At 36.3% G+C, this 27,632-nt stretch overlaps 5 protein-coding genes across 7 annotated transcripts; 4 read left to right on the forward strand and 1 right to left on the reverse strand.

Annotated features, from left to right (window-relative positions):
• Positions 1–5,096: 5,096 nt before the first annotated feature.
• On the reverse strand, positions 5,097–8,813 carry LOC110012082 (uncharacterized). Of its 3 annotated transcripts, none has more exons than XM_088881039.1 (5): positions 8,526–8,813; positions 8,353–8,400; positions 7,759–7,910; positions 6,055–7,600; positions 5,097–5,943 (listed from the first exon to the last, which is right to left on the reverse strand). In XM_088881039.1, the coding sequence occupies exons 4-5, from the start codon at positions 6,394–6,396 to the stop codon at positions 5,503–5,505; spliced, it is 783 nt and encodes a 260-aa protein (XP_088737165.1). In that variant the 5' UTR covers positions 6,397–7,600; positions 7,759–7,910; positions 8,353–8,400; positions 8,526–8,813; the 3' UTR covers positions 5,097–5,502. The 3 variants fall into 3 exon arrangements, with proteins under 3 accessions (XP_088737165.1, XP_088737163.1, XP_088737164.1); XM_088881037.1 differs by having other exon boundaries at positions 7,759–7,913; XM_088881038.1 differs by having other exon boundaries at positions 7,759–7,955.
• Positions 8,814–11,314: 2,501 nt separating this feature from the next.
• On the forward strand, positions 11,315–13,263 carry LOC105164166 (glyoxylate/hydroxypyruvate reductase HPR3). The gene is made up of 2 exons (XM_011082761.3): positions 11,315–11,889; positions 12,501–13,263. The coding sequence occupies exons 1-2, from the start codon at positions 11,428–11,430 to the stop codon at positions 13,023–13,025; spliced, it is 987 nt and encodes a 328-aa protein (XP_011081063.2). The 5' UTR covers positions 11,315–11,427; the 3' UTR covers positions 13,026–13,263.
• Positions 13,264–13,917: 654 nt separating this feature from the next.
• LOC105164165 (PGR5-like protein 1A, chloroplastic) lies at positions 13,918–19,333 on the forward strand. The gene is made up of 11 exons (XM_011082758.3): positions 13,918–14,247; positions 15,325–15,440; positions 15,637–15,733; positions 15,845–15,945; positions 16,292–16,348; positions 17,277–17,353; positions 17,516–17,567; positions 17,809–17,919; positions 18,013–18,110; positions 18,238–18,316; positions 19,103–19,333. Exons 1-10 carry the CDS (start codon positions 14,064–14,066, stop codon positions 18,305–18,307), a joined length of 963 nt encoding a protein of 320 aa, XP_011081060.1. The 5' UTR covers positions 13,918–14,063; the 3' UTR covers positions 18,308–18,316; positions 19,103–19,333.
• Positions 19,334–21,486: 2,153 nt separating this feature from the next.
• LOC105164248 (expansin-A18) lies at positions 21,487–23,448 on the forward strand. The gene is made up of 3 exons (XM_011082862.3): positions 21,487–21,695; positions 22,176–22,491; positions 23,136–23,448. The coding sequence occupies exons 1-3, from the start codon at positions 21,533–21,535 to the stop codon at positions 23,446–23,448; spliced, it is 792 nt and encodes a 263-aa protein (XP_011081164.3). The 5' UTR covers positions 21,487–21,532.
• Positions 23,449–25,465: 2,017 nt separating this feature from the next.
• On the forward strand, positions 25,466–27,187 carry LOC105164164 (uncharacterized). Its single transcript, XM_011082757.3, has one exon. It carries the CDS (start codon positions 25,824–25,826, stop codon positions 26,763–26,765), a length of 942 nt encoding a protein of 313 aa, XP_011081059.1. The 5' UTR covers positions 25,466–25,823; the 3' UTR covers positions 26,766–27,187.
• The last annotated feature ends 445 nt before the right edge of the window (positions 27,188–27,632 follow it).

Here is a 27,632-nt window from a genome sequence, read left to right on the forward strand (position 1 = left end):
TGACATTAAGCTCCACATTATCTTTCATCCCCAAGAATTCAAAATCTGCAACATTCCTACCATTCTCAATAGGCTCAATGTCATTGCTCATCGAACGCCAAGGTGAAAGCAGGGCCCTAAGGAAAATCTCACTCAACTGGTCCCATCTTGGCTCACCGACGTAGTAGTACGCCTTCGCAAATGGATTTGCCTACGAACCAAAAAATTCCAACAAACAAAAACTATTGGTTACATAAAAAAATACTACCAAGCCGGATTCAGGAATAATTTACCCAAATGATATCCTTCCAATAATGTCTCCGTCCCGACATCCAGTTCGTTTCCTTATTTCATGCGATGTGGGGTTCCTCCAGCAACATTGCAAATGTATCGTGGCGCAGCCGAAGCAGGTTCAACCTCTTTCCGAAGAAGTCCATGGACATGATCTCCCGACGAACTTGTTAACGACATCGCCAGCACTCTGCAAAGACTCGTTCTCCAGGTGCATGCGGGTGCATGGGGTCCGAATGGGTAATCCCCCTCATACTGTCGTAATACAGGCTGTCGCAGAAAAGTTGGTCCACTTTCTTAGTCCATGTCCGAGTGTAAAGATACCTCCTCTGTGCAATTGGAACTCTCCATCTCGGCATGGCTGAATAAGGTTTACCGTTTGCCGGTGGAGGAAAAAACGTCTGTGTTTGGGGCTAGTGTTAAGGAAGGAAGGAAAGGGCGGGTGTTTTGGGTAAGGGTTGCGGAGGAGACTAATGGACGGCTACATGAGGGCGGTGACCAGGTACATAAAAAACACCTCATTTGTGTCCGTTTTCATTCAGGTTATAATTGCTTCGTTCACTTTCAATGCCAACTGTCACAAAATAAGCTCAATTGGCGGTGGTAATCAACAACAGTGATGTATGTTTTTATTTTTTTGTTTGGGTATTATTGGTTGTTTCTCCACTGCAACAAGTAGCCGTTTTGGCAGCCTTACCTATACGTACATTAGGATATCACATAAGCTCATTTGGAGGTGGAAAAAAACAAGAGTGTTGTCTGTTTTTGCTTTAGTTTTCATGTATTTTTGCTGCTTTCACCACTCCAACAAGCAGTCGTTTTGGCAGCCTTATGTATACATACCTTAAGGTATTACAGCACTGTGTGAACGACGTGATACGTATACCAATTCACCTCACTACCACCAGCAACAACTACGTTGGGAAGAAAAAAGTTTGCAGTCTTACACACACGTATATAGAAATAATTTTTAACAGTATAATAAAGGCCAAAAATATTATAATGTTGAAATGACATTCAATTAAATAATTACAATTAAGGGGACAAATGTCCACCCATTTTACAATTGCGTCTGATGCGTTGACGCCAACTTCTCCTTATTACCTTGCCCACAGTTTGCACTATCTCAATTTGCTCCTCATTTTCATCGCCACCGAACTGACCGTTCGATGACCAGTTCGCCGACAAGAAAAACTCATTTCATCACTTATAAGGAAATTGACATGCGATCGATTATACGTCTCTAGCTTAATTCTCTTTCATCTCCCCCCTTTACGATCCATTGGCAAGATTAGTAGTACCTTTGATCGTACTGCTGAAACCAATTCTCCCAAACTGAACTTGTAATGAAGTTTCAAGATGTTTGGGTGAATATGTTTCCATGGACATACTATCATGCACGTTTGGCGACAGATTGAATGAGATAGTGGTATATCCACCAAGGATCGCATGAGATAGTGGTATATCCACTAACGATTCCATGAGATAGTGGTATATCCACCATAGACATCTTCATTATGTCGCCTAGGTCACCTTCGGGAATATCATTGGACCTATGTTAGGCTTCTTGATATAATACATTTCCGTCACGAGGGTCGTACACAAAGCGTATACCCATTTGCATGAGAAAAAAGACTTGTGAACCCCAACAAGAAATATTTATACAAATGATCCGAAGAAAAGTTGTGTCAACGGAAGTAAAATACAAAGTTTCATTGTGAATGTGAAGTGAGAAGTGAAAGCCTCATGCGCTGAATTTATAAAGGTTGGGTGGTGATTTTTTTATAGGTTTTGTAGTAAAATTTACAGTGATGGGTCTCATTGAGTGACCCATTGCTTGCTGGGCACAACCTTAAAAGAAAGGCTAGTCGCGGCTGCCTTTACACAAAGCCTGATGCACCAGTCTTTAATTTGGCTTGTTGCGTACAAGCCAAAAGCTCTGGCATGCGGACAGCCTTAAGATTAAGGCTAATCACTGTACAATATCCAGTTTCCGAAAGCAACTAAAGTGCAAGAGAGTTCATATAAAAAACTGAATGAAGCCATGGTTTGCATTTTGTTTTTGTGTTCTGTTATAGAGCTAAAGAAGCAGACGAAGTGTGCTTAAATATTCAAGTTCTACCAACAAACTCTCTAACAAATTATCAAGCGCCAGCTCATACGACGTGGCCCAATCATATGAAGAATAAATGATGTGTAGTTCGACTGTACAAATAACCAACAAAATGAAGTAAAATGTGAATGCGCCTATATTATACAAACCACGATCTGTTTTTCTTCTTTTCATTCTATCCTCGATCCATAAGATCTGCAACAACACCAGCTCCAGCAACAGAGTAATCTGCTGATGTTTGTGAAGCAATAGCAGCAAGTAGATGGTTAGAAGCCTCACGTCCAAAAGCCGCGTATGCCTTCATGTGTCAAGCAATGTGACCGTTGAAAGCCATTTTTAGTTAATTTTTAAAAAAAAAATTACCACCTCAAAACTAATAAAAAAGACGTATAAGAGTCATTTATGTCTCTGTATGCAACGCATCAGATCAGCACCTTCGACAAATGCGTTTTTTTTCAGTTGAAAACTGGCATCTTTGTGATGACCCTTCCAGCAAACATTGCCTGTAAGACTGGAGCAAATACTTTCCATACATCATCAGAAAAAAACCACATATGATTTTAAACAAAGTATAAAATGGAATAGATGTTCACAAGTATTTCATACAAACAAAACATTAAAAACTTATTCCAGTACAGATCATAGAAAATGTTTTCCCTTCCCTTACGACAAGACCAAAAAAATAAAACATTGAACAACAAGACAACCACCACCGAACGCTTGATCCACCCAGGCTTATGATTAACTTTCGTCCTCACTTGTCACCAAATCAATCACATCCAGCTCAATCCTTGGTTTCTTCCCCAAAAAGACAACATCTGGTTCTTTATCGCTGGGCTCGTACTCATCAATCTCCATGGAAGTTGTCTGCAAAGGGGTAAGCGCAGGCCCACGAAAAATTTTCTCCAACTGCTCCCATTTCGGCTCCCCGAAATAGAAGTATGCCTTAGCGAAAGGCTGGTCCTGTACATGGACGTATTTATAGTAAAATACGATGATATGTAAATACATCATGCGAACAAAATAAGCATTGCTAAAACCATACCTGTATGAGCCCCCTCCACTCGATCATACCGCTGGTCATCCTGTTGCTTTGTTGGTTCCATGTGATGCCTAGTTCTTCGAGCTCCTTTTTAAACGTCTCGTATCGCAGACGCAACAAGCTCAGTCTGTCTCGGAAGAAATCCAAATTCCATAACGCCCCGCAAACTCCCTGATGGCCTGGGCAGCGGTGCACAACGAGCCATAATCCGGGTTAGAAGGGTCGGTGTGGTTTCTGCCCATAAGAGCGTGATAATACAAATAGTTACAGAATGAGTCGTCTACCGTTTTGGTCCATGTTGGAGTATAAAAGTACCTGCTCTGTTATTATTACTCCTAGAATCCTTTGATACACAATCGATTCTCCTGACGTTCGACTATCCAAAAATACGCTAACGAGCACCGCCAGTGTTAGTGTCCAAAAATACGTCTTCGTTCCATCTTATGTTAGTGTCCTGAAGCAGCTTCCCGAAAGTATCATATCGCAAACGCAGAAGGCTCAGTCTGGATCGGAAGAAATCGTAAGACCAGGCGCGGCCAGCATACTCGTTCACCGATCTGCAGAGTTTCTACGCATAGTTATCGGGGCGTAACGGGTTGGACTGTGGACTGCCCATAAACGCATGGATGTGAAGGTAGGTGCAGAACGCGTTGTCGACTTTCTTGGTCTAAATGGGGGTATAAAAATACTGCGCTTGACCCATGGGATACTTGCGGCGAGGCATATAGAGACGTTAGTAGCGTATGCCGGTGGGTGAAGAGAAAGAATGGAGGAAGAAGGTGAATAGGGTTTGTGAAGAGATGGATGGACTTTACAGGAAAAGGCAGGAGACATGCCTTTTAAATGAGCGCGTATTGGAGACGGGTTGGATGATAGAAGAAATGGCCACATTGCCATAATTAACTACGTACTTAAGACTGCATTGGAAATCAATAGATAGTGCCGTTGTAATCAAATGTGTTTGGACTGTACGGTTAAGTGTGGATACATAAAATCAAATTATTGATAATGCAGTAACCTTATATATGAAGTCCATGTTGTAATTAATTACAGATTCATCTTACATTCCTACAACAAAGGAAAAAAGTTAGAGCTTGTTTGGTTGTGTTTTCAATGAGATTTTTTTCACTTTTCACTATTTGTATATGTGAGAATTTGTTTAGTCAAGCCATTTTTAGTGAGAATGCATTCCCATTTTAATTCTCAATTTCAAATTTATATAGGTCACATGGGCTTGTCATAGTTGTCTTTCTATCACATAAAAAATACATATACATATATTCAACATTCTCATACCTATATACCTATATTTGGAAACAACTAATCCAAACATATTCTCAGTTTTCGCACAAAAATCATTAAAGCATTTCTACACATTTCCAATTGTTGAAAACTGAAAATGAAAATGAAAAAACAGCCAAATGAGCTCTTAATATCCCCCTTCATATAATGAGTTACTACGTATTTAGTAGAGAGTTCTATGGAAAACAATACAGAAGTGGAGATTGCAAATTACACATTCAAAAAATTATTTTGCAAGAATACAGAAATGGAGATTGCAAAGTACAAGTAAATGAAATTTGGCTACGTACATAAAACCATCCGTACATTGATTAATTAACAGAATTTATACTTTAGTACAGACAGTACGATTAACACGTGCAGGTGGTCCACAAAAAACATATGGAACCCAGCCGATCATATGAGACCAAAAAGGACAACCTGCAACAGTGACGAACAAACATTCCCTGCCTTATATGACAGTTCTAATTAGTGCCCTACAGTCTTATACACAATGAAAAGCATTTATAGACATTCTAAAGGTGAAAGTTAAATAAGCTACGACGGAATGAGAAAATGTTGGCAACAGACAACATCAATCCCAAGGAAAAGTCCGCAATCTTTTAAATCATACGTACATTAATATCTACATATATATATATATATGTATATCTAGATAATATAATATGAAGCTTCCCATGCATGCATGAATGAATGGCAAACATCCCACAGAACCTCCTTCCTAAAACCCTTTCAACAGAAACCTCCAACAGATCTCACTCACAGCATTCATGCCTCAGTCAACCTTCTTCACGGGAGTACGATTGGACGGGGACGAGCTGGCTTGTCCTTCAGACCTTGCAGCGCCAGGGTTCCCACACTTGATATTTGAGCATTTCTGGCCGGCACTTGGAGCACCCGACAGTGGCTGCAAGGAGTCGGCGTCATCCTTGCACCCGTAGAGATCATCGAAGAAATTCCAGAGGGATGAGCTCAAAGTAGGGTTATCCAAGACATAGCCGTACGGGCAAAGATTTTTTGGTGCAACTCCCAATAGCCCGGAAGGTGGAAGGGCGACAGTATGATCGGATTGTTCCTTGGCATCCCCTTCTTTCATTTCAGGACTGGCATCGTCAATAGAAGCGGAGTCTGAGTCTACCGGCTGGGCAAAGAGCTTATAGAGATCGTCCCACATGTCTTTATAAGCATTCATGTAGCATTTACCGACGCGGGATTCCTGCAAATACAAAGTCATACATCACAAACAATATAAGTGCACATTGTAATGGTTGTCCGCAATATACTAATGTAACAACATGTAGAAAAAAAATTTAAAAAAATAAATCACCTCGCAGAACTCCTTCCAAGTTGAGTCAAACGCTATCACGAAACGTAGCCTAGTGTTGCAGATAACATCCCGGCAAGCAATCGGCTTCCCACACACATCGTGTCTCTCGCGTAGGAACTTGACGACGTACTTTCCCCAACCAAGGTCAATCTTCACGCCGTGACATTTATGGACCGCTTCCAACGCATCAGTTATCGTGAACTTGTTCTCATGATCGGGGTGAAAACGATCTTTCTTCGCATGATTAAGCAGTTTACTAACAAACGTTCTCTCCATATCCTTTGTCCACTTGGAACAATAGAACATGTAGCGCTGGTAGTAGAAGTCGTCGGGCCACATCATTCGGTATTTCCAGAAAAAGTATGTTGGGGGGTGTACAAAAGTAAGAAAAGGATGTTGCAAATCGAAAATGGAAAATTCAGTCACATTTATAGGCCGTGTTGGGGATAATGATTTGATGCTTTGGCCAATGGATGGAAAGCACTGTACAATCGTCAGTATGACAAAGTGTAAACTCCCTAGTAATTAAACGTCATGTTGCATTACATTAAGGTAGATGGGAATAATTAATCGCAAAGTGTGGCAGTGGTGTAGGATATGACGGGCATTAGCAGTAAATGAATGTGCAGCAGATATATAAACCATTGTAGGCCACTGGCATTTTAAGCCTATCGCATCAAATTTATTCACAACTGCAGCTCCCCAATTAATGCTTAAAGTTATCTCACAATAAATGAAGTAGTTGGTGGATGGGTAGTTGGATGAATGAATGCACTACACAATTTGAATGAGAGATGTGGGAATATTCTGTCTGAATGCAAAAGGTACAGGTGCAGATGTTTTAATACATATGATTAAGTAATGCAAACATCACCATACAATGGAACACCCCAGTCGTAGGTGCAAAGTGAAGTGTTGTAATTGTGCATTGTACTCATAAGGCACAAGGTATATTTAACCCGGAAGATCAAGAGTAGCTGGATTTTTTGGTAATATATTGGATTAATGTAATAACGTATGGAATGCAAAGAATGTGTAATGGCATATGTGTTGCAGATAAGGTAAACCACCGTAAGATCACATTATTAAACTTGAATACATCGATATTAATAAGCAATGGAAACAAACAATTATGAAAAACAAGTGGAATTTCATGCATATACAGTATGGAAGAAATAGTTAAATAAAAATTAGACCGTATGATTGATGAGAACTTACTTGTAGACTACAGTGCATGTGACAATAAAAATTGCATAAACTAAAGCGTGGATGAAGTGCCTGAGCTAACAAAAAATTATACACAGTCGGAGTGATTAAACAAGATTAGATATTCAATGCAATAGAAAAAGTTATTAGCCAAACAATGATTAAGACGATCAAATAATTTATTAATGTACAACGGCGCGTCTCCTCCGCCTGTAGGCTATCATTCAAATGTTTCATCTGACTTTCATATTTGGAGATATGATTCAACAGTCCGGGAATGATCTCTTTTGACTTGCGGCATATGGGGGTCCACCCATTGGAACGTGCCGCAGTACTGACCCTGATTATAAAGAATGGTATGTGATGCGTATATATAGATGTCTTACATAAGCAATGGGCAACAGTGAAGGAATGATTCGTATACGCTGAGAATAGCATATACGAATTATCCAATGAACATTGTATGCACATGAGTAAGTATGTACTGAAATAACGAACCTCGTTACCCAGGCACCTGCGAAATCTTCGACCCAGATTTAGGGTAGTCCACAAGGCACGTAAGACAACATCCACAGCGGCAAAACGGAACAAAAGATTCGGTTGACGCAGAAGAACGGTACCTACTACCCGTTCTACCTTCGGAATCGCTACTACTGAAATCATTTTTGGAACGAAGGGTTTCCATTAGAAATGCCCTAGAGAGTGACAGTTTAGGGATGCAACTTCAGGACATTAGGAACCACATGATAAGCTAAGCATCAAATGTGTGTAATTTGTATTGATAAGTACCGTAGCAATTAACGTAGACGCAGAGGAAAATTAGACAGTAGTCAGAGTAAGAAAATCATACATTCTGAGGTAAATGGAATAACGCATTTCACAAATAACATTACACGTACCAGGTGTAAGACAAATTCTTCACAAAGAACAAAGCATTTAAAATTGAAGAAATTATAACTAACAGAGGTTAGAAAGTATTGTATGTGTTGAGTGTAGTAGTAGGTGAGCTAAAGAAAATTGACACAACAAATTTCAAATCAGAACTGCGGATATAAAGGCGAGTAAACAAAATGAATAAAGAGTAGCAATTACCTTTGGGAATATGTTCGAAAAGGGTTAGGAAGCCACGGAAGTCGCCGGCTGCAAGAAGGGAATACGAAAATTCAGAAAACCTAAAAATCGAGATAAGGGGTCGGCTAAAGATACAACCGGTACACATATGACGTTCATGCTTGCGGAGAATGTTTGGATAATGGTTAACTTACCGAGAATATGGTGGTTGGAATTGCCGATTGGAACGGGTAGGGGGAAGGCTCCCCTTTCGCGTCAGAACGATGTTAAAGCAGAAATTGGAGAAAGAGAGGGAAGGGAAAGACGATGGGGAGGGGGGCAACTGCGTACTGTAATTTCTCAAATTGAAGGGGGCAAAAAGGTAATAGAACTAATAAATGGTGGATTTAATCCATGCAGGTAAATAGAATTGCAAGGATACAATTCGAAGTTTATCGGAGGAAGTAAACGGGTAAGCACTCCATCTCATTTGGCACAATCCAACTAACAATCCAAAATGAATCCGGAGGGGAAATACGAAATGCAACGAAGCAAACACGCCTTATGGGATGAGTGCGCCAAATATTTAAAAAAGATGTGGCTAAATAATTTTCAGGAGTATAACGTGAGAGTGTGAAACTCCCTAATACAGAAACAAAATAACACCTGATTGTACTGAGGATGACATATAACTACAATTCTACAATTAGGTCATAATATTTAAGTTACCTAATTGAAATATCACATAATTACAAATAGGCGTCATTTTATCTGTAGGTAGACTCTTAAAAATATGTAAATATCCGCTCCAAAAAAAATACCAATTAAACAAAGAAAACAATGTCAATGGGATATTAAGGCAATCATCAGAGCAGGAACAAGATTGAATCTTTACAAAAACTTGTATACAGAAACGAAAACTTAGAAAAATTAGCTGGCATCCGATAAAATACCAAAAATCTCACATAGTTAATGGAACCACACAAAACAATTTCTAGAAATCATTAATTACTCCATCAGTGAAATTTTAGATATAAATGAGGACCAAATAGAGATTACGACATTATTTGGAGGGACCCACATTTTACAATCTTACCAATATGGTATATATATATATAGAAAAAAAATGCAAGTAACCTCTTGTAATATTGAAAATGAGTAAATTACCTCTTATGCAAAAATAAATAATGATTTACCCCCTATATTTTTTAAAATATTATAATTTACCCCCATATAATTTTTAAAATGAAGCAATTTACCTCATTTTAAAAAGTATAAGGGGGTAAATTATTATATTTTTTTCATAGGGAGATAATGTGCTCATTTTTAATATCACATGGTGGTAAATTGCTATTCACCCAAATATATATTATTTTAGTATAGATATATAAAATATAGTGTGTGTCTATATATATATGTATATATATATATATATATATTCTAGGCTCGGACAAGAAGAAGTAAATAAATCCAAAGAAATTGAACTGGTCATCCAATTAGTATACACATGACACTAAATTTAATATTTCTAGTCCCATTTACCTTGAGGATTGAATTAAATGAGTGATGAGACTGTTTTTTATTAAATGAATGATTAAAAAATTATATATTAATCATGAGGTGTTTACTTAATTATTTTGAAAAGAGTGTATTAATTTTATCCTATGTCTACTTTCCTAATTCCTTATCATTTTTGTTGGAAAATTACTATTTTGTTATTCTTTCCCAAATTTATATCACCATGAAAAGTTTTTTCCCAATTAAATATTTTGAACAATAAAAATGTACCTCTGTATACACTTTTCGGGAGAAAGCCGACCTTCCTCGAAATCTTGTTCCTAGGTTTTTTTTTGGTTTGCAATTCCTCACTTAAACTCTAATTTTTCCGAAGTTTTATTTTTTAATTTTGGTAGTGGTCGCCAGAACACCAACATTTTTAATAAAGGTTAATATATCAAAGTAAACGGACCTTATTATATAATAGAGGCATAATTTAAGAAGAATAATTAATCTTAAATACTAATTAACCATAAAAATGTTATGAAAATGAAACTTTACCAAATTAGGATTTGAAAATTAAAGCCCCCCAAAAAGGACAAGAGTAGTTGGAAAATTTATATTTGTAATATATAAATTATTGAAACATAATAATGACATCACCTATGATGTAATCTATATTTATATAATTAAAAAAGAGGTGAATTAATATTTTAATTATTTTAATATATCAAATTTAATTTATTAATTTATTTATTAACTCTTACGTACACCTACTCTTCTAACTTTTTCATTGCTTTACATAGTTATCTTTTTTTTTTTACATTGTTTTTGACATAATCGTTTTATAAACTTAATGATGATAATATTTTATATTTATTTTAAATATTTATTGTCTAGATAATATTAGGGATAATTACACTTTCATCCTATGAGGTTTGGTGTAATTACACGTAAACCTCCTATAATTTGGGAATTACACCTAACACCTATGAAGTCTGCTTCCATCTAACAAACAATTCTTTTCGTTAGTCAAAATTCACTGAAAATATTAATATTAATAAAAAAAAATTGAATGAAGATTGATATTTACCATCAATTGATTTATTACTGACTTGTTGCAGGTCAAACATGTTTTTCGGATTAAATTACCCTTAAAATAATGAAAATTTTCACATGCATTAAAGTGTAAAGATGTATGAAGATACTTTAATTATAAAAAAATTATTGAACCTAAAATAAATTAGTAATAAATCAATTATTTAATTCGACAAAAAACATACAATATACAATAAGTCAGTAATAAATCAATCAATGATATATGTATCAATTTTCATTCAATTTTTCTATTAATACCGATAAATTTAGTGAATATTGACTAAAGAATGAACTAATTTATTAGATGAAAATAAACTTTAAAAATATTAAATAAAATTTTTAAAATTAAAAAAAATTTATGTATAATTATAGGAGAGAGAGAATTGTAATATCTCTATTTATTATTCATGTGGATACAAATTGGAATGAGCAGCGAACCCAAGTCGTATACTCGATTACTCTTCCCCAGGTCACAGGATTTCCGGTTACTGAGCAGCAATCCCAAACTCTCGTCAGCCACCTATGGCGGCCGCCGCCAATCAGCACCAAACACCAGAATCCCCGCCGCTGCTTCTCCTCCACCGCTTTCCAAGCTTCAACCTTTACTTTCTGCCCTTCCTCCAAACCAAATACACCGTCCTCGACCCGTTCGCCGACCCACCAGACCCGTCATTCCCCACGCTCTCCAAGTCCGCGCGCGTCATGCTCTGCTTCGGACCCACACCCGTCACCTCCGAGGACCTCGACAGATACCCCTCCGTAGAGTACGTCCTCGGCACCAGCGCCGGGATCAACAACTTTGACCTGGCCGCCTGCCGCCGCCGTGGCATCCGCGTCACAAGCGCCGGCGATGCCTACTCCGACGACGTGGCGGATTACGCCGTGGGGCTCACCATAGATGTTCTGAGACGCGTATCCGCTGCTGATCGGTTTGTTCGGGCTGGGTCTTGGCCCGTCCAGAATGAGTATACTCTGGGGTCAAAGGTCGACCGCATATAGATTATCATATTCTTCTCTAATCTGCTGTTCATTATTTGATCATTCCTTATGTATGGTCTGAAAGTAGATCAAATGCAGTTCAATTGTATGATCAACCACCATTACAGAGATGCCTACTTAAAAAGTTCACTAATGAGCTGAATTGAGGTTTAGTTTTCATTAAGTTAGATAATAATTGGTAGGGAATTCTACTAAGTATTCTGATTCTGGTGTTTTATTCTAAAATTGGCAACTATTACATTGCCTTTGGATGATGAATTTGGAGTTCCGAGTTTTAAATTTCTAATAATAAATCATTTGAATTTGTTTCTATAATCTTATATTACGAAGGATTTGTGCAATATTGATGGATTTTGAATTCTTTTGGTCATTTGATGGTTTCATTAAATCCTTCCATATAAGCTGAAATATTTTACGTGGTTTGCTAGTGTGAAGTGAAATATAAAATCCTTGACTACTTTGCAATAGAAGATTCAAACTGATTCTGTTGTGGATGGTTTTTTTGGTGTTGAGAAAACCACAATATGGAATTATATAGTGGGGCATCAAAGGAAAATTTTACTAGTTTTCTTGACGTGGTTATCAAATTATTTCAGGTGAGTGGAAAACGAGTCGGGATTGTGGGACTAGGGAGCATTGGTTCTAGGGTGGCCAAGAGGTTTGAGGCGTTCGGGTGCAGCATTGCCTACAACTCAAGGAAGCAAAAGCCTCACGTCACGTATACTTACCATGCTAACGTCAAGGACCTTGCATCAGACGTCGACGTGTTGATTGTTTGTTGTGCATTAACAAACGAGACACACCGTATAATAAACAAGGATGTGATGACAGCACTGGGAAAGATGGGTGTGATTGTTAACGTTGGACGTGGGGCGTTGATTGATGAGAAGGAATTGGTTGAGTTGTTGGTGAGGGGTGAGATTGGTGGTGCTGGTCTTGATGTCTTCGAGAACGAACCTCACGTTCCCGAACCGCTACTTACATTGGACAATGTCGTCTTGTCTCCACACAAGGCTGTTCTAACTCCGGATTCATTTGCAGCACTTGAGGAGCTGGTCCGCAGCAACTTGGAAGCTTTCTTCTCGAATCAACCTCTGCGGGCAGAAGTTGAGCTCAATTGATAAGATAGTAAGCGTCTCATACATAAATACATGATATCTATACTTGGGGATTGCCCTGTTTAGATGATGTGCATTAGTCCATACCCCACTTTATTTACTGCAATAAATTCTCTCTGCAACAGAGGAAAAACTTGCAAGGTTTTGTTTAGAATAAACCTTTGAGGGAGATATGGAGAATGACTGATGTAATGTTGCCCATTCCATATGAAATAAATGTACATACTTTGAGTTCATTCAATTGAGGAACAGTACCCACGTCGGGTCCTATCTGTTTTCTCTCTTCTCCCACCTGAAAATGTGTTCCAAGTTCTAAAAATAAACTGGTGCATATATAAAATGTTTCCTTGCGTGGTTTACTCTTTCGGGTTATGAGGCAACTGAATTGAGTTATTTGCACATGAAGTTATGAGTGATGAGTCTACTACAATATCATAAAATGTAGAAATGTCATTTGTTAAACATGCATTAATTTTGTTCACCTGTCATGGAATAAGGATAAGAAACAATACTGATACTATTTTTAAATTATACTAATTATATATGTAGGAACAAATTTGAGAATGCTCGTTCAATTTTCATCCGTACCTACTAACTGATCGTATGGTAATAAGCAGAATAGATAATCAGTTCTGATAGTGTTGCAACTTTCATAGTGAAAGTTTTCTCGGGACACGCAAGTGATTAATAAAATAAATGTTCCCTATACATTTGTATCTCCCAACTCACGTGAGCAGCACGTGCAAAAGTATGTTGTCCACGTGTAAGCACCTCAGATGTTTCAAACCCAAGAACGCTGACCTGGCAAATTTACAACATGCTTGTAAGAACAGATTTTGTTTTAGGACGACGACAAGCATCTAAGAACTTCTCCCAATTTCCCCTCCACACATTTCCACTTACCTTATCTTTGAGCTGTCCCCTCTTCCCACCAAAACCCATCAAATTTCCCGTGTGCCCAGATCCTTAAATGCACCCATTTACAAAACTCCGACCTCCATTCTCCTCCTTCCACTGCCACCGCCGGCGACGCCGCCGCAAATGGCATCCAGACTTGGGTTAACTGTGACAAAACCGAGATTCTTCACTGTCCAGTTTAGAAACCCGTTCTTTTCTGTCTCGTTGTTGCCGTCTTCCGCTCCTGGAGTTCAGTTTGGTCCCAAGAAATTGTCTTTTAGGCGCAGACTGTTGGTTCTTTCTCCCAAGGCCACCACTGATCAGCCAGGTACTGTTTCTGCTGCTGAAATTGATGTTGATCAAGCCGAAGTAGTTTCTAAGTATCATAATCTTTAGAATTCTTCTTTTGATAACTTAGGAGCTTTTTTAGTAGAATTGGATGACTTTTCTGGTACTACTTTGTAGTTCTTGATTATAGTAAATTTATGCTAGAGTTGAATATTGGTGTTTTTTCCTTTTGTTCTTCAAATTGTTTTTGTGGGAGAGTTTCTCTGTGCCATGCCCCAATCACCTAATGAGAATACGATCATATGGATTTTAAGAATGGTTTTTTGCGTGTCTCGGTTGGTAGGGGCATAAGATCATGAGATATTAAGAGAAGAAAAACTGAAAAACTGGAAAATTTGTGGCCGGAGTAAATTATTGAGGAACTTTAAGTTTTAGCTGCAGAAAGTTGGGAGTGCTAGAAAATACAAGTGAAAATCGAAAAAAAGTTGAAGTTGGAGTTCTGCGGGTGAGAAAAGCTTAATAGGATGTATAATTTCGTGATAAGCTACAAAAGTTAGTGGGGAGAAACTTAAATTTTTGTCTTAAATAAACTTCATTTAAGTAGTTCAAAAGTATACTGTAAATAAAATACTTTCTTGAGCTTATTTTCATAAAAGAAACTGATAAGCACTTAGATTAATTTATTGCAAATACCCTTTAAATGTAAGAGAATTAAAAAGAGTACTACGGAACTTAAGAAAGCATGAAGATGAGTGTCTTTGGAATGTTAGTGAACATGGTCAGTGACGACACAACCTGTAACATCCTATTCTCAAAGTTTCATGAGTTAAGGCTTGTAACAACCTTCAACTCAAACTTTGAAAATTGATTTGATCGACAAATTGTTTAATTTTGAAGAAGCACATATTACACTCGAAGTATTGGATCAACCACGTGTATGCATATTTTGCCTTTGAGGATGAAAGACTCTTGAGGTGCCAGCCTTGGCCCTTGGTAACACTACCAAATCTGCTGTCATTTTCTGTCTAGAGAAAGTTTTGTTCTATGACATACTTAAAAATGAACTAAGTCAGCAATCACTTTAGGTCCCACTGACATTCAGCCCATGTCTATTCAGGTCAGGTCCAAGAAGATGAAGTTGTTGATAGCAATGTCTTGCCCTATTGCAGCATAGATAAGAAACAAAAAAAGTCACTTGGGGAGATGGAACAAGAATTTCTTCAGGCACTTCAGGTAATAATAGAAAGTCCTCTAATCCTCTCTGCTAGGTAATTTTTCTCTACACTACATACATCTATGTTCTGATTTATAACATTTGTCTCTGGCAACTATTGACTCTCGACAGTTATCTTCATTTTGTACTTAGATGGAAAATAGGCTATTACCTTTTGTACAATATTTAATGTTCTCAGCTGCTATTTTATTACAGGCTTTCTACTATGAAGGAAAGGCTATCATGTCTAATGAGGAATTTGATAATCTCAAGGAAGAACTAATGTGGGAGGGAAGCAGTGTTGTAATGCTAAGTAAGAATGTTTCACACAACTTCAGCCCTTTGCTTTTAATGTTGCTGACTTTTTAAGGCTTTAGATTTAAGATGAATTTGCTGTTCCTGTAACTTGATCTTTTCAATTCAGGTGCTGATGAACAGAGATTCTTGGAAGCTTCAATGGCTTATGTATCTGGAAATCCAATTATGACGGATGAAGAGTTTGATAAACTTAAACAGAAACTTAAGGTAGGTGAGGATAGTATAAGCGAGATAACTTAGAAATGACGTACATGAATGATGAGAGTATATCTAATATTCCATGATCTTTTTGAAAAACAATAGTTCTTCGAGAAAGTAAAGAATGTTGTTTTCAAATATCACAGAAGAAATATAAAGCAATCATCATTGAGTGATCCGTCATTTCGGCGTCCACTGTATTGTATGTCTACTTTTCATCTATTTTTGAGGATTTGAATGCTTTTTTCACAGTGTCTGGTAATTTATTATTTGATTCTGTTGCCTTATTCTTTGTCTTCATTTTCTTCCTTCCTTTCCCAACTTCCATTTGTTAATTTTTACTAGTATATTGCAGATAGATGGAAGTGAAATCGTCGTTGAGGGTCCTCGATGCAGTCTCCGCAGTAGAAAGGTTTGAGTTTTCTTCCTTATTTTATATTTTCACTTTAATAGTAATATTTCATGTTTATAAATTGATGTTTCTTGGTCACTTCTTGCCTGTGGGGATTGCATGTTTTCTAGGCACTTAAAAGTTTAAAACTTGATTAAGGCTGTGAAAACAACTACCCCTGGCAAACATATCGAAGGTGTTTATTTTGTTTTCTACTACTGATTCAGGCATCATTAGACACCAATTTGAATTCCCACACCTGCATGATAATATTTTTTGTAAAGTAATATCCGAATAATGATACTGACAATAATTAATTGTGTGTTTGGGTGAGTTCATGAGCTCTTTAAAACATGTTAGGAAGTGTGGGTAAGTTTTGTAGGAAAAAAGCTTATAAGCTCCAAGAATAACATGTTAGTAGCTTATAAGCTCTTTTGAAAAAATAAAGAGTTACTAACTTGTTTTAAGATTTTAACTAGTGTAATTACAAAATTGTCATTGTGCTCTTTCTTATGTTATTTTATCCACACACTTCAAGAACTTATTCTTAAAACGAGATTTGACATTTTATAAGCTCTAAAAACATCTTATAAGATCTTTTAAATAAGTTTAGCCAAACACCCTCTGAATATCTTCGTGCGAAAATTGGCACTGAATACAAGTACGAACTCAAACTAAACAAAGTCTAAGCTAACTCTGTTTTGCACATAACTACATTGTAGAGTGAATTTGAACGGTTTCCTGGTAGAGATACCTTATTGTTCAGTGTTTCTAAGTATAGGGAATGAATTTTCCTTTGAGATGCGTCAGAGGAAATTTGATACATAGATGGATTTCATATGCTTCTTGGGGATGGAACTACTTCTATTGGTTACATGATCCATGGTGTTCCATTAATTTATCATATGTGCATCTCTATTCAAATCTCATTCTTTTTTCTAACTCGCAGGTCTATAGCGACCTCTCTGTCGACTACCTCAAGATGTTTCTTCTCAATGTACCGGCTGCAGTTGTCGCATTAGGATTGTAAGTGACACCCAGTTTTGACATAAGCATGATGTTCTACAAGTCATGAGAGCAAACCATGGGACTGTATTTGGACATTGTTTTATTTGTTGGATAAGCCTCATTGACAAGAGCACAAAACACCAGGCCTAAGAAATCTTACTTCTTTGATCTCTTTTCCAGGTTCTTCTTCCTTGATGACTTGACTGGATTCGAAATCACCTATCTTCTAGAGGTAATATTACTTTCATGAGTTTTAATTCCATATCCTGCTAAAATTTATGCGTACCATGTTACATGCTTGTGACAATCATAATAGTGTCCAGTCCCCTATCAGCGGTGACAAGATCTCAGCAACTTCCACCAGAAACTGTTAAACGATATGCAATCAAAGTGAACGTTCATTTCTTACTGATCATCTGCATCTTGTTTTGATCTTATCTTAGAATATTAACTCGAAGGTGTTGTCTCTGCAGCTTCCGGAGCCGTTCAGTTTCCTTTTCACGTGGTTTGCAGCTTTGCCCTTCATACTATGGTTATCTTTCACGATTACAAACTTCATTGTGAAAGATTTCTTGATCTTGGTGGTAAGATCAATTATCGTAAATGTGTCAATCATATGTGAAATTGAGTGTTCTATTGCACAGCCTTCAAATTGACGAATGCATTTAATGTTTCAGGGTCCCTGTCCAAACTGTGGCACAGAAAACACTTCATTCTTCGGTACCATATTGTCAATATCAAGTGGGGGTTCTGTCAACAACGTGAAATGTGCAAAGTAAGTTTGAAAGTATAAGGCATTCTCCGCGAAGTCGTTGCTTCTCTGTTTGGCATTTAAGTTGTTGGTTTCTTTTGTTTTCTTTTGTTTTCTTCCATGATTTTGATTGTCATGGCATTATTGACAGTTGTGGGACGGAGATGGTTTACGATTCCCAGACACGACTGATTACGCTTCCTGAAGGAAGTGAGGCATGATGAGTTCAGGTACCTATGCTCTTAGTTGTGTGAATTATGAATACATATTGACTAAAATTTTATTTTGTTACTAGATTGATTTACACAGTCTTAATAGTGACAATTATTGCATAAAAGTTGTAACTAGCAATACGTAGTGCAAAAAATTGTGCATGCAGTACATGTATGTGACAATAGACCAAACACTATATATGTTCTACTAATTATCTACAGGGACAACTACTTTATGTGCAGTTTTTGTCATTAATAATTGTATTGAAACAAAATCAAATTGTTGTCACTTGATGTCTTTAGTGACGACTTTATCGTAATCACTATTTTGTAATTACCATTATATTTTGTACTGACACTGCCCTTTGCATGTAAGTAGTGGTTGTAAGTTCTTTTCTTTGTCCTGTCTTTCAGTGGCAAAAGCCCACTACCTCGATGTTCAAGAATCCCAGACTACCTCTCACGACTTGCCGACTTGGTGCCTTTCCCCCTCTCTAACTTAAATCCTCTAACGCTAAACAAGTAAAACAACCTTTGTACTTATGTTTGTGCCCCTAATACGTCCTTGTCTTTTTTGCCGACAAGAAATAAACTTCTGTAATAGTAACCTTATTCTGGTGCAGTGAGTGAACTCGACCTGTATCATAATGTTCCCCTTTCCAGAAGGGCATCGATGAAGTGAATAAAATCACCATAAACACATCTGCTCTGTTATCAATCAATGAATAACTTTAAGCAGCAACTACTTTCGATGCGTGTGCAGTTATGTATCTTAATCTGAATTTTGGCTAACTATGGCTGCAGGATCTTTATACAGATATGGATGATCACTGGTGTCGATGTCAAGATGGAGAGAACGTATAACTAGTGTAAATGTGAGGATGTAGAGAATAGTTCTTCTGTGCAGACAGCTCTGTACTCTGCATAAATGGTTCTTTGTCGTGTGTTTGTGTTCATATGTATACTTATACATGTTGGGGCACTGAAGAGAGATGCTTTACTTGTTTGAATGGAAAATTTTCTGTATATTTTACACTCGCTCTCGTGCTGTTCAGTTTTTCGCACACCGTTGTACATTTCTCCGTGCGATATAGGCACACAACAGATTTTGATTCTTCTGCAAACAAACGGATAATTCTTAGAGGATATCTGGAAGATTTCTGGTTGCGGGCGGAAGTTTAGACATTTACAACCATTGATGTATAGTAGATTTATGAGAGTTCTACATCATAAGAAACTGAAATTGTTTGGAGACTAAAATTTGCATTCCTGGAGAAACCATTAATCGCATTCTCTAAATTGATTGCCGCTTTCATGAACAATAGTTTCCGGGCATTTTACTTTTAGAGAAGTGCTAAAAAGGCGTTGCCGCAAGTTTAGCAGTAGTAAAAATTGGAAGTATTTAAAAATAAAAGTATAAGCGAAACAAAAAGAAAAAATCAAAAAAGTTGAAGCTGGATTATTTTGAAAGAAACTAAATACTTATAAATTTATCAAGAAAGTTGGTGCCTTAATGAGTTTAATTAAACGATCTAGATAATGATTTTCCCATCCACAAAATAAAAGTAGGTCTTAAAATTTCTAATATTAATGGGGTGATTTTAAGTTTATGACAAAGAATAGGGTCCTAAAATGAATTTAGTGTACTTATGAGTCAAATGGAGGACTTTGTGAGCTTTTATTTTTGTTTTTTTCACTTATTTTTGTATTTTTTTAAATTATACCATATTTAATGCGATTAATAATAATATTAAGGACAATGACAATATTAATCTCCTTACGATTAACCACCGTCCTCATTAATATATTCAATTATCCTTATTATTCTATACTATATAATAAATAAGTAAACTTATATCTTAATTTTATATGATAATATAACAATGAAAATACTAAAACTTATACTTAGAACAATTGAAAATTTTAATCACATTATTCAAATACTATAATTATATTGAGTTTGAGTTCATATATAAATAAATGGAGCTTGACTTTGATCCTATTTTTTTCCAAATTAACTCAATTATAATATTCTTTTTTCATTTTCAACTCTAATAAAAAGTCCCAATATTGCATTGATCAGGTGGTGGATGCATGAATTGGTTCCTAAATATTAGAGCTTGCATTTAATTAAATATATATAAATTGGGTTAGGTTCAACTGAGAGCCGACATGATAATTATTCCCATGAATATATAATCTAAAACTAATCCAACAAAATTAATAAATATTAACTTATATATATAATTTTTTCTGGGTTATATAAAATTTGGGTGGCTGCAGATTAAGACATATTTTTGGAACCATAGATTGTTTATAAAAGTACTTACGAATTAATCACCAGCATAGTTTTCACATCAGCAAAGCATATTGAACCCATAATTATATTATTAAAAAATATTTTGTTCTTACCGATTGAACCACAAATACCAGTCTATCTCGATAGTTTGAATAAATTCCTATTTACTTTTTATTATTTATTTATTTATTATTGGTAATAAGGGTGACACTCTACAAATCCGCAAAGAAGGATTGCATCTGCATTATTTATGCCGGCTAGTCACATCGGTAGAGTATCCACACACTGTATTATTGAAAGTGTTTCATTTTATCAACCAAGCCAACAAACACAGTCGACAGTTTTAGTCATAGATTATTTAGTTTTTGTTTTTGGTAGACTAATGGCCATTTATACGGGCTAGTATCCTTATAACTGATCTACTATTATAAAAAATCTAGAGCTAACTACGTTAGAAAATCAACACACATATCATGAAGTACGTTTAATTCCCCTAAACACATCAACAAAATTTCAAACTCATGTGATGAATAGACAAATTCGACCTCAATTATTAGGCTGCATCAATTGATGTTTTAATTATAAATTCCATCCATTGAACATTCTACTTAGTGTAGCCGAAAACATAAGTTCAAGACCTGCCCGCACGTTTTCATACAAATTAGGACATATAAACAAATGTTATGTCGAACTACGTGGAACAAGTCTCAACATAAACTAATTATCCCTCCAAACCAACCTCTTTTAATAAAATTTGATCAAGCGTTTGACTTGAAAAATGCGACATGTCGTGAACTCACGTAGAGGTACGGTACTCATCCTATAGCCTTAGAACTACGTATATATACATCGCATTTCCAAGTCAATTTGGCATTGCAATTTCGTACATTACGAGCTAAGAAGTAAGTACCAAAACCTAGGCCAAGAAGAAAAACATGGCTTCTTTGCTTGATTCGTGGTGTCTCAGCCTCATCATGGTGCTGGCGGCTGTCGGCAGGGCAATGGCCGCTGGATATTCGACGCCTGTGTTTCACACTACTGCTTGGAAATTAGCGTATGCCACATTTTATGGCGATGAGACGGCTTCTGCTACTATGGGTGCGTTTATTATTTTAGACTTGAACGATTTTTTATGTAATTCTCTATTTATTATTTTATTGATAATACATTTATTATGCATAGTATATACAAACGTCATACATATAAAGTATTTTTTTTTGTCAACGGTAAATTTTATCAAAATAAAATAAATGTATATATAAATTATTCTTTAAATAAATTAATTAAATAACATTGGTTTTATGTTATATAGTGTAATATTTTTTTTCTTGAACAAATATTATATAGTGTAATATATGATATAACATAAAACAATATATCCTTGTGATCTTCTTAATTTCTTCCAATAGCCGAAATGGGCTTTAACAAAGAGCAAAATTAAAAATAAAACTAAAATTATTTGATTTAAGTATTGTTGGACAAAATGATTAATATTTCAACTAATAAATTTATTTATTTATTTTGAATAAATTTGAATTTAGCTTAACTCGAGTTTTCCAATCATGATGAACATGGCAGGTGGAGCTTGTGGATATGGAAACTTGTTCACCAACGGCTATGGGACGGCCACGGCAGCGCTGAGCACAGTGCTGTTCAACAACGGGTACAGTTGCGGGCAGTGCTTCCAGCTCCGGTGCGTGAATTCCCGGTGGTGCTATAAGGGGTCGCCCAGCATCACCATCACCGCCACCAATCTCTGCCCTCCCAACTGGTCGCAGGACTCCAACAACGGCGGCTGGTGCAACCCGCCGCGCTCCCACTTCGACATGGCCAAGCCCGCTTTCATGAGGATTGCGCAGTGGAAGGGCGGCATCGTGCCCGTCATGTACCGCAGGTACTTCCTTAATTCGAATTGAATTTTTTATTCCAAATTTTGCTACATCTCTAGTGCAATTAATATATAGAAGTAAATGCATTTTCAGTTTAATACTTAAGTCATTTGACGTTTTCGTCTAATAATTTTTTAGAATAATATTTTGATATATTTTTTTTTATTTTTTGTAATTTTAGTTCTTTTCTTCGTTGGAGTAAACTTCTACTGGCGAGAAGGGTGAATTCCAACAAAAAATAATTAAAAAAATGCAAAACAAAAATATTATACTAAAAATTTAAAGGATAAAAATGAGTCAATAGGAACAACAACCCCGATTTTGAAAGGTCATGTACGTGAGATGCACATCCATTTTTCTGACGAGTAAAGCTAATGTAAAAAATGACTAAACATTACGAAATTTAAAGGATGCAGGACCAAAAATGTTGTCTTACAAAATTAAAAGACGAAAATTGCAAATAATTTAAATTATAGGATAAAAATACATTTAAATACAAAAATTACATTATTTATTTTTCTAAAACTCGCAAACACTCCCTGTATGAATGCGTTATTTACTTACACCAGAAAACGATCAAACTATTTATATCATGAAAATGTATTCGTCATAAAAATTACCAACATTTTTCTTGATTATTACAATGCAGAGTAACGTGCGTGCGAAAGGGCGGGCTCCGGTTCACCTTCCAGGGGAACGGGTACTGGCTGCTGGTGTACGTGATGAACGTGGGAGGAGGCGGCGACATAGCCAGCATGTGGGTTAAGGGGAGCAAGACCGGGTGGATAAGCATGAGCCACAACTGGGGGGCTTCTTACCAGGCCTTTGCAACTCTCGGCGGACAGTCCCTGTCTTTCAAGATAACCTCCTACACCTCCCATGAAACTGTCATTGCCTACAATGTCGCCCCGGCTAATTGGCAGGTGGGCATGACTTATGGCTCCAATGTCAACTTCCATTGATCATCATATATCAATGTGGGCTAGTTATTATCTCCCTTCTCTTCATGCTTTTTGGGCATGTAGGCTAAGCCATAAGGGTTTTTCTTTTTTGTTTTTTTGATATCTTTTTTGGGGTTTTGGGGTTGGGGAGGGGGGGGGGGGGGTTCTCATTGTCTTATGTATATGGAATGTCTCAATGATGGAGAGAAGTGACAATTTTACATGTCATTTTGAGAATCATGAGAATCCAAGTGTAATAAGGCTCTTTTTATATATAGTTAAATGGTAATTATATATTTCTCCTAGTTGTAGTAATTATTACCTCCGAAGAAGTTAATTACAATCCTCGTGTTTTCAATAAAACTTTTAATTGCTTTGTTATTAATTAGATTATGAGAATATTCAATTTGCTTTTTCAAAATTCTGAAAAAATTAAAAATGCTACGTACACTAAGGATCATATCACATACGTCACTAAAATACCATTAAACTGTAAAATATATAATCTGATGTATATCCTCACAATTTATAATTATAAAAATATTGAAACATTAATCTTTAAATTTCAATTTAAGATTCTTGGGGATACAACGAAAATAAATCAAAATAATCGATCACGAGAAATATACATGTAGAAATCATGAAATAAAACAAGTAATTAATGGAAAAGCTCTAGAGGGGTGTGAAATAATTATGCAAGTAAAATAATTGGAGAAGAATGGTCCCCGTTAGAGCAAGCAATGTTGATGCATGCTAGCCCACAAAGTGGTTGGAGTGGGAGACATGTAATCAAACACAAGTATGTATGTATTATTAATTAGAGTATATTTTTCATGTCCAAACATAGGAGAGAGGAGTACTTTTAATTAATTAGCTTCATCCCTCAGCACGCCCATCATCACCTTTTTATCTTTTGACTTCAATTATCATCACTAGCCCACGCTCCACAAATCATTCCCCCCAACCCTTCCTTCTAATCCTTAGTTTCTCAAACTCCTACCTATATTGCATTTTAAGGCAAGCATTCAATTAAGAAAGAAAGCCATACATGTAATAATGGATTGATTTTTTTTTTATTGTTTTAGATAATTTGCACGGCTCTTATTTGAAATTTGATGTAATTACACGTAAATTTATGTAAATTGAAAAGTTATATATAATACGTATGATGTTTATCTCTGCCTAACAAATATAGTCACCAGTAATCAGAATTCACCAAATTTACTTATATTAGCAAACAAAGATGAATAAAAATCTATATTTACCCCCCCCCCCCCATTAACTTAGTACTGATTTATTACGGGTCACACAAATCTTTTTTTATGAAATTATCCTTATATATTTTCACACACTAATACGTGTGAGGAGGCATATATTCGCCTTTATAAAAGTATTTTAATTAAAATATATTTTTTTTACCACCAAAAATAATAGATATAATTTTTCAAACCACTGGAATCTACGTATAGTTACACAGGGAAAGGCGACATAATTGTCCCTTTTCTATTGCATTTAATACATACATACTTGTATAAAGCACTGGGATGTTTAAAAAAAGATTCTGAGAAATTACAACTTTAGTTCTGTAAGTATGGGGATGGCAATATTAGCCTTGCACAAATTTATTCTGATAATTTGTTGTCCTATAATTTTAAAAATTTTGTACGTTATGGATAAAAGTTACTGGAATTTACTAAAACAGTCAAAAAAACGCACTTAATTGGATGAACTCTTTTTGTCAATATTATTTTCAATGTGTGAAATTTCTATAATTACAGGATATATAAAATTACAGAAGGTGGATTCATACATGATTCAAATTGTCACCTACTTACATAACTAAAATTGTAATTTCTCAAAATTTGAATGTATTAAAAGAAATTGAAGATGAATTAAAGTGGGTGAAAGAAAATTGAAATTCTTGTGTGCACTCGATCTCTTGAATATTTGCTAAAATTCTGTGTCTAAACGGTACACATTGATGAGAGAATCTATAGATTAGATATTGATGGTTGTGATGATGTACAATTTAAGCACAATGGAACCACTTAATTATTCGGACATAATCAAATGTCTAGTGCTAAAGCTTTAAGCAACTACTAGTCTTAAATCTAACATCGTCACCCAACTAATTAATTCTTGAACTATTTTTTGATGTGTAATTAATAAAAACTTGGAAAAGCTTCTCTCCTTTTAGCTTTTCCTCATTCTCCAACACACCAACAGCCACTACTACTCTCTGAACAAGAAGATCAGGCAGTTTCCACTAACACTCAGCTGCCTTAACTACAAAGAAATCGACATCCTATTTTCATGTTCGATCCCACAAACAACATAAGAAGAAACCACCACAGTACATCACCAGCTAACTCCAACAATCCTGTCTGAATCTGTAAATGGGCTTCCCCTCTTCCATCACTCTGATGATTTTCCTATCACTAGCATCCTTACAGGCCTTAAACGTCGAATCCCAAGTAATCAAATCGGCGCGCCTTCTTGATCTCGTCATCAGGGACTACACATTCCGATCATACAACAAGAATTTCAGGACAGGGAAACTACACAGGATCAATCTACCAGCAAACCTGTCAGGCATACAGGTCGATACGATAAGGTTCCGTTGTGGCAGTCTCCATAGATATGGAGCAAAAATCAAGGAATTCCACTTAGACATCGGCACGTACGTCCATCCTTGCACGAAAAGGGTCATGCTCGTTCGACAAAATCTTGGATCCAACTGGTCATCGTTGTACTACGATAACTACGAGTTATCAGGCTATCAGCTCATTTCGCCCGTCTTAGGCCTGCTAGCATACAACGTTGGCCGCACGGGTAACACGACCATTCCATCCGAGCTCGGAATCCAGGCTGGGAAAAAGCCGATCACCATAGATTTTAGCAGCACAACGTTGTTAAACACGAATTCAGGGATCATCCCTTTATGTGCGAGCTTCGATCAGGATGGGAAAGTTACATTATCGAACCAAGCTCGGCATAGAGTTTGCGTTGCAAAGAGGGACGGGCACTTCGGGCTGGTGGTGGAGTCGCCGTTAATGCCATTGAGGCGGAAGGTTAGTAAGTGGAAGATCGCGATCGGGAGCTCGATTGGAGCAGCACTGGGGGCTTTTCTTCTGAGTTTGCTGATGATCGCAATGTTGGTTAACGCGAAGAAGAAAGCAAGAATGGAGGAGTTGGAGAGAATGGCTTATGAGGAGGAGGCTTTGCAGGTGTCCATGGTAGGACATGTGAGGGCTGTTACTGCTTCAGGGACAAGAACTTCGCCTATAATTGAGCATTATGAGTACAGACATCCTCCTCCTCATCCTCCTGCTAATTGATGGTAGAGTTCGTAGATTCTTGTCTTTTCTGTTTTGTGTCAATTCTTGTTGTATGAATTGTGATTTAATTATTTGAGGTGTAGGTATGAGGTTTCAAAGGTTGCAAAAATTGATACACGTCCATGGTTAAAGCATATAGAGGAGTTAGGAAAGTGAAAATGCTGACAATTTCTTTATCAGTTCTTCTGATCTGACTCATTTTTAATTGTTAATTGTAGTATCTGAAAATAAGATGTTTGCTGAGTTCTTTTTGTCAGTTAATTTATTTTGTAATCTTGACGTGTTTGTGATGTTCTAAATTCTCTACAAAAGAACTTTGCTTTGTGTACATGCCAAGACCTAAAGTTGTCTCTATATGGATTCCATTTGTTGACAGAATTGATTTTTTTTTTATATATATATCCATGTTTAGAGGTGTTTAATTTTTGCAGCTATTGCAACTCTTTATAAGAAACATGATTATTAGGAATAATTATATTTACACTTCATGATCTATGATTTATTTATATAAATTATTTTTGTCCAGTTACAGAAAACCACCTCTGATGGCAAAAAAAAAAAAAAAAGAGGGTGGTTTGTGTAATAATATTAACGTTTTTGGGGAGTATATGTGTATTTTTTTAAAAAATAAGGGTAATTTGTGTAAATAATGTTGATGTTTCTAGTGGACAATGTTTCAGAAGTGGACTGAGAATCAAACCAGTAAAACTATTGGGTCACTGGTCCAACCAGTCGGACCGAATTAAAAAAAATGATTGACCCAGACTTTATTATATATATTTATATATAATATAGCAATACATTATATATCAAATTAATTAAACCAAAAGACAAAAAAGATAAAAGCAAATTTAAAATAAATAAACA

The sequence above is a fragment of the Sesamum indicum genome, linkage group LG6 (genome assembly GCF_026168435.1).
Source record: "Sesamum indicum cultivar Baizhima isolate 11 linkage group LG6, ASM2616843v1, whole genome shotgun sequence".
NCBI lineage: Eukaryota > Viridiplantae > Streptophyta > Magnoliopsida > Lamiales > Pedaliaceae > Sesamum > Sesamum indicum.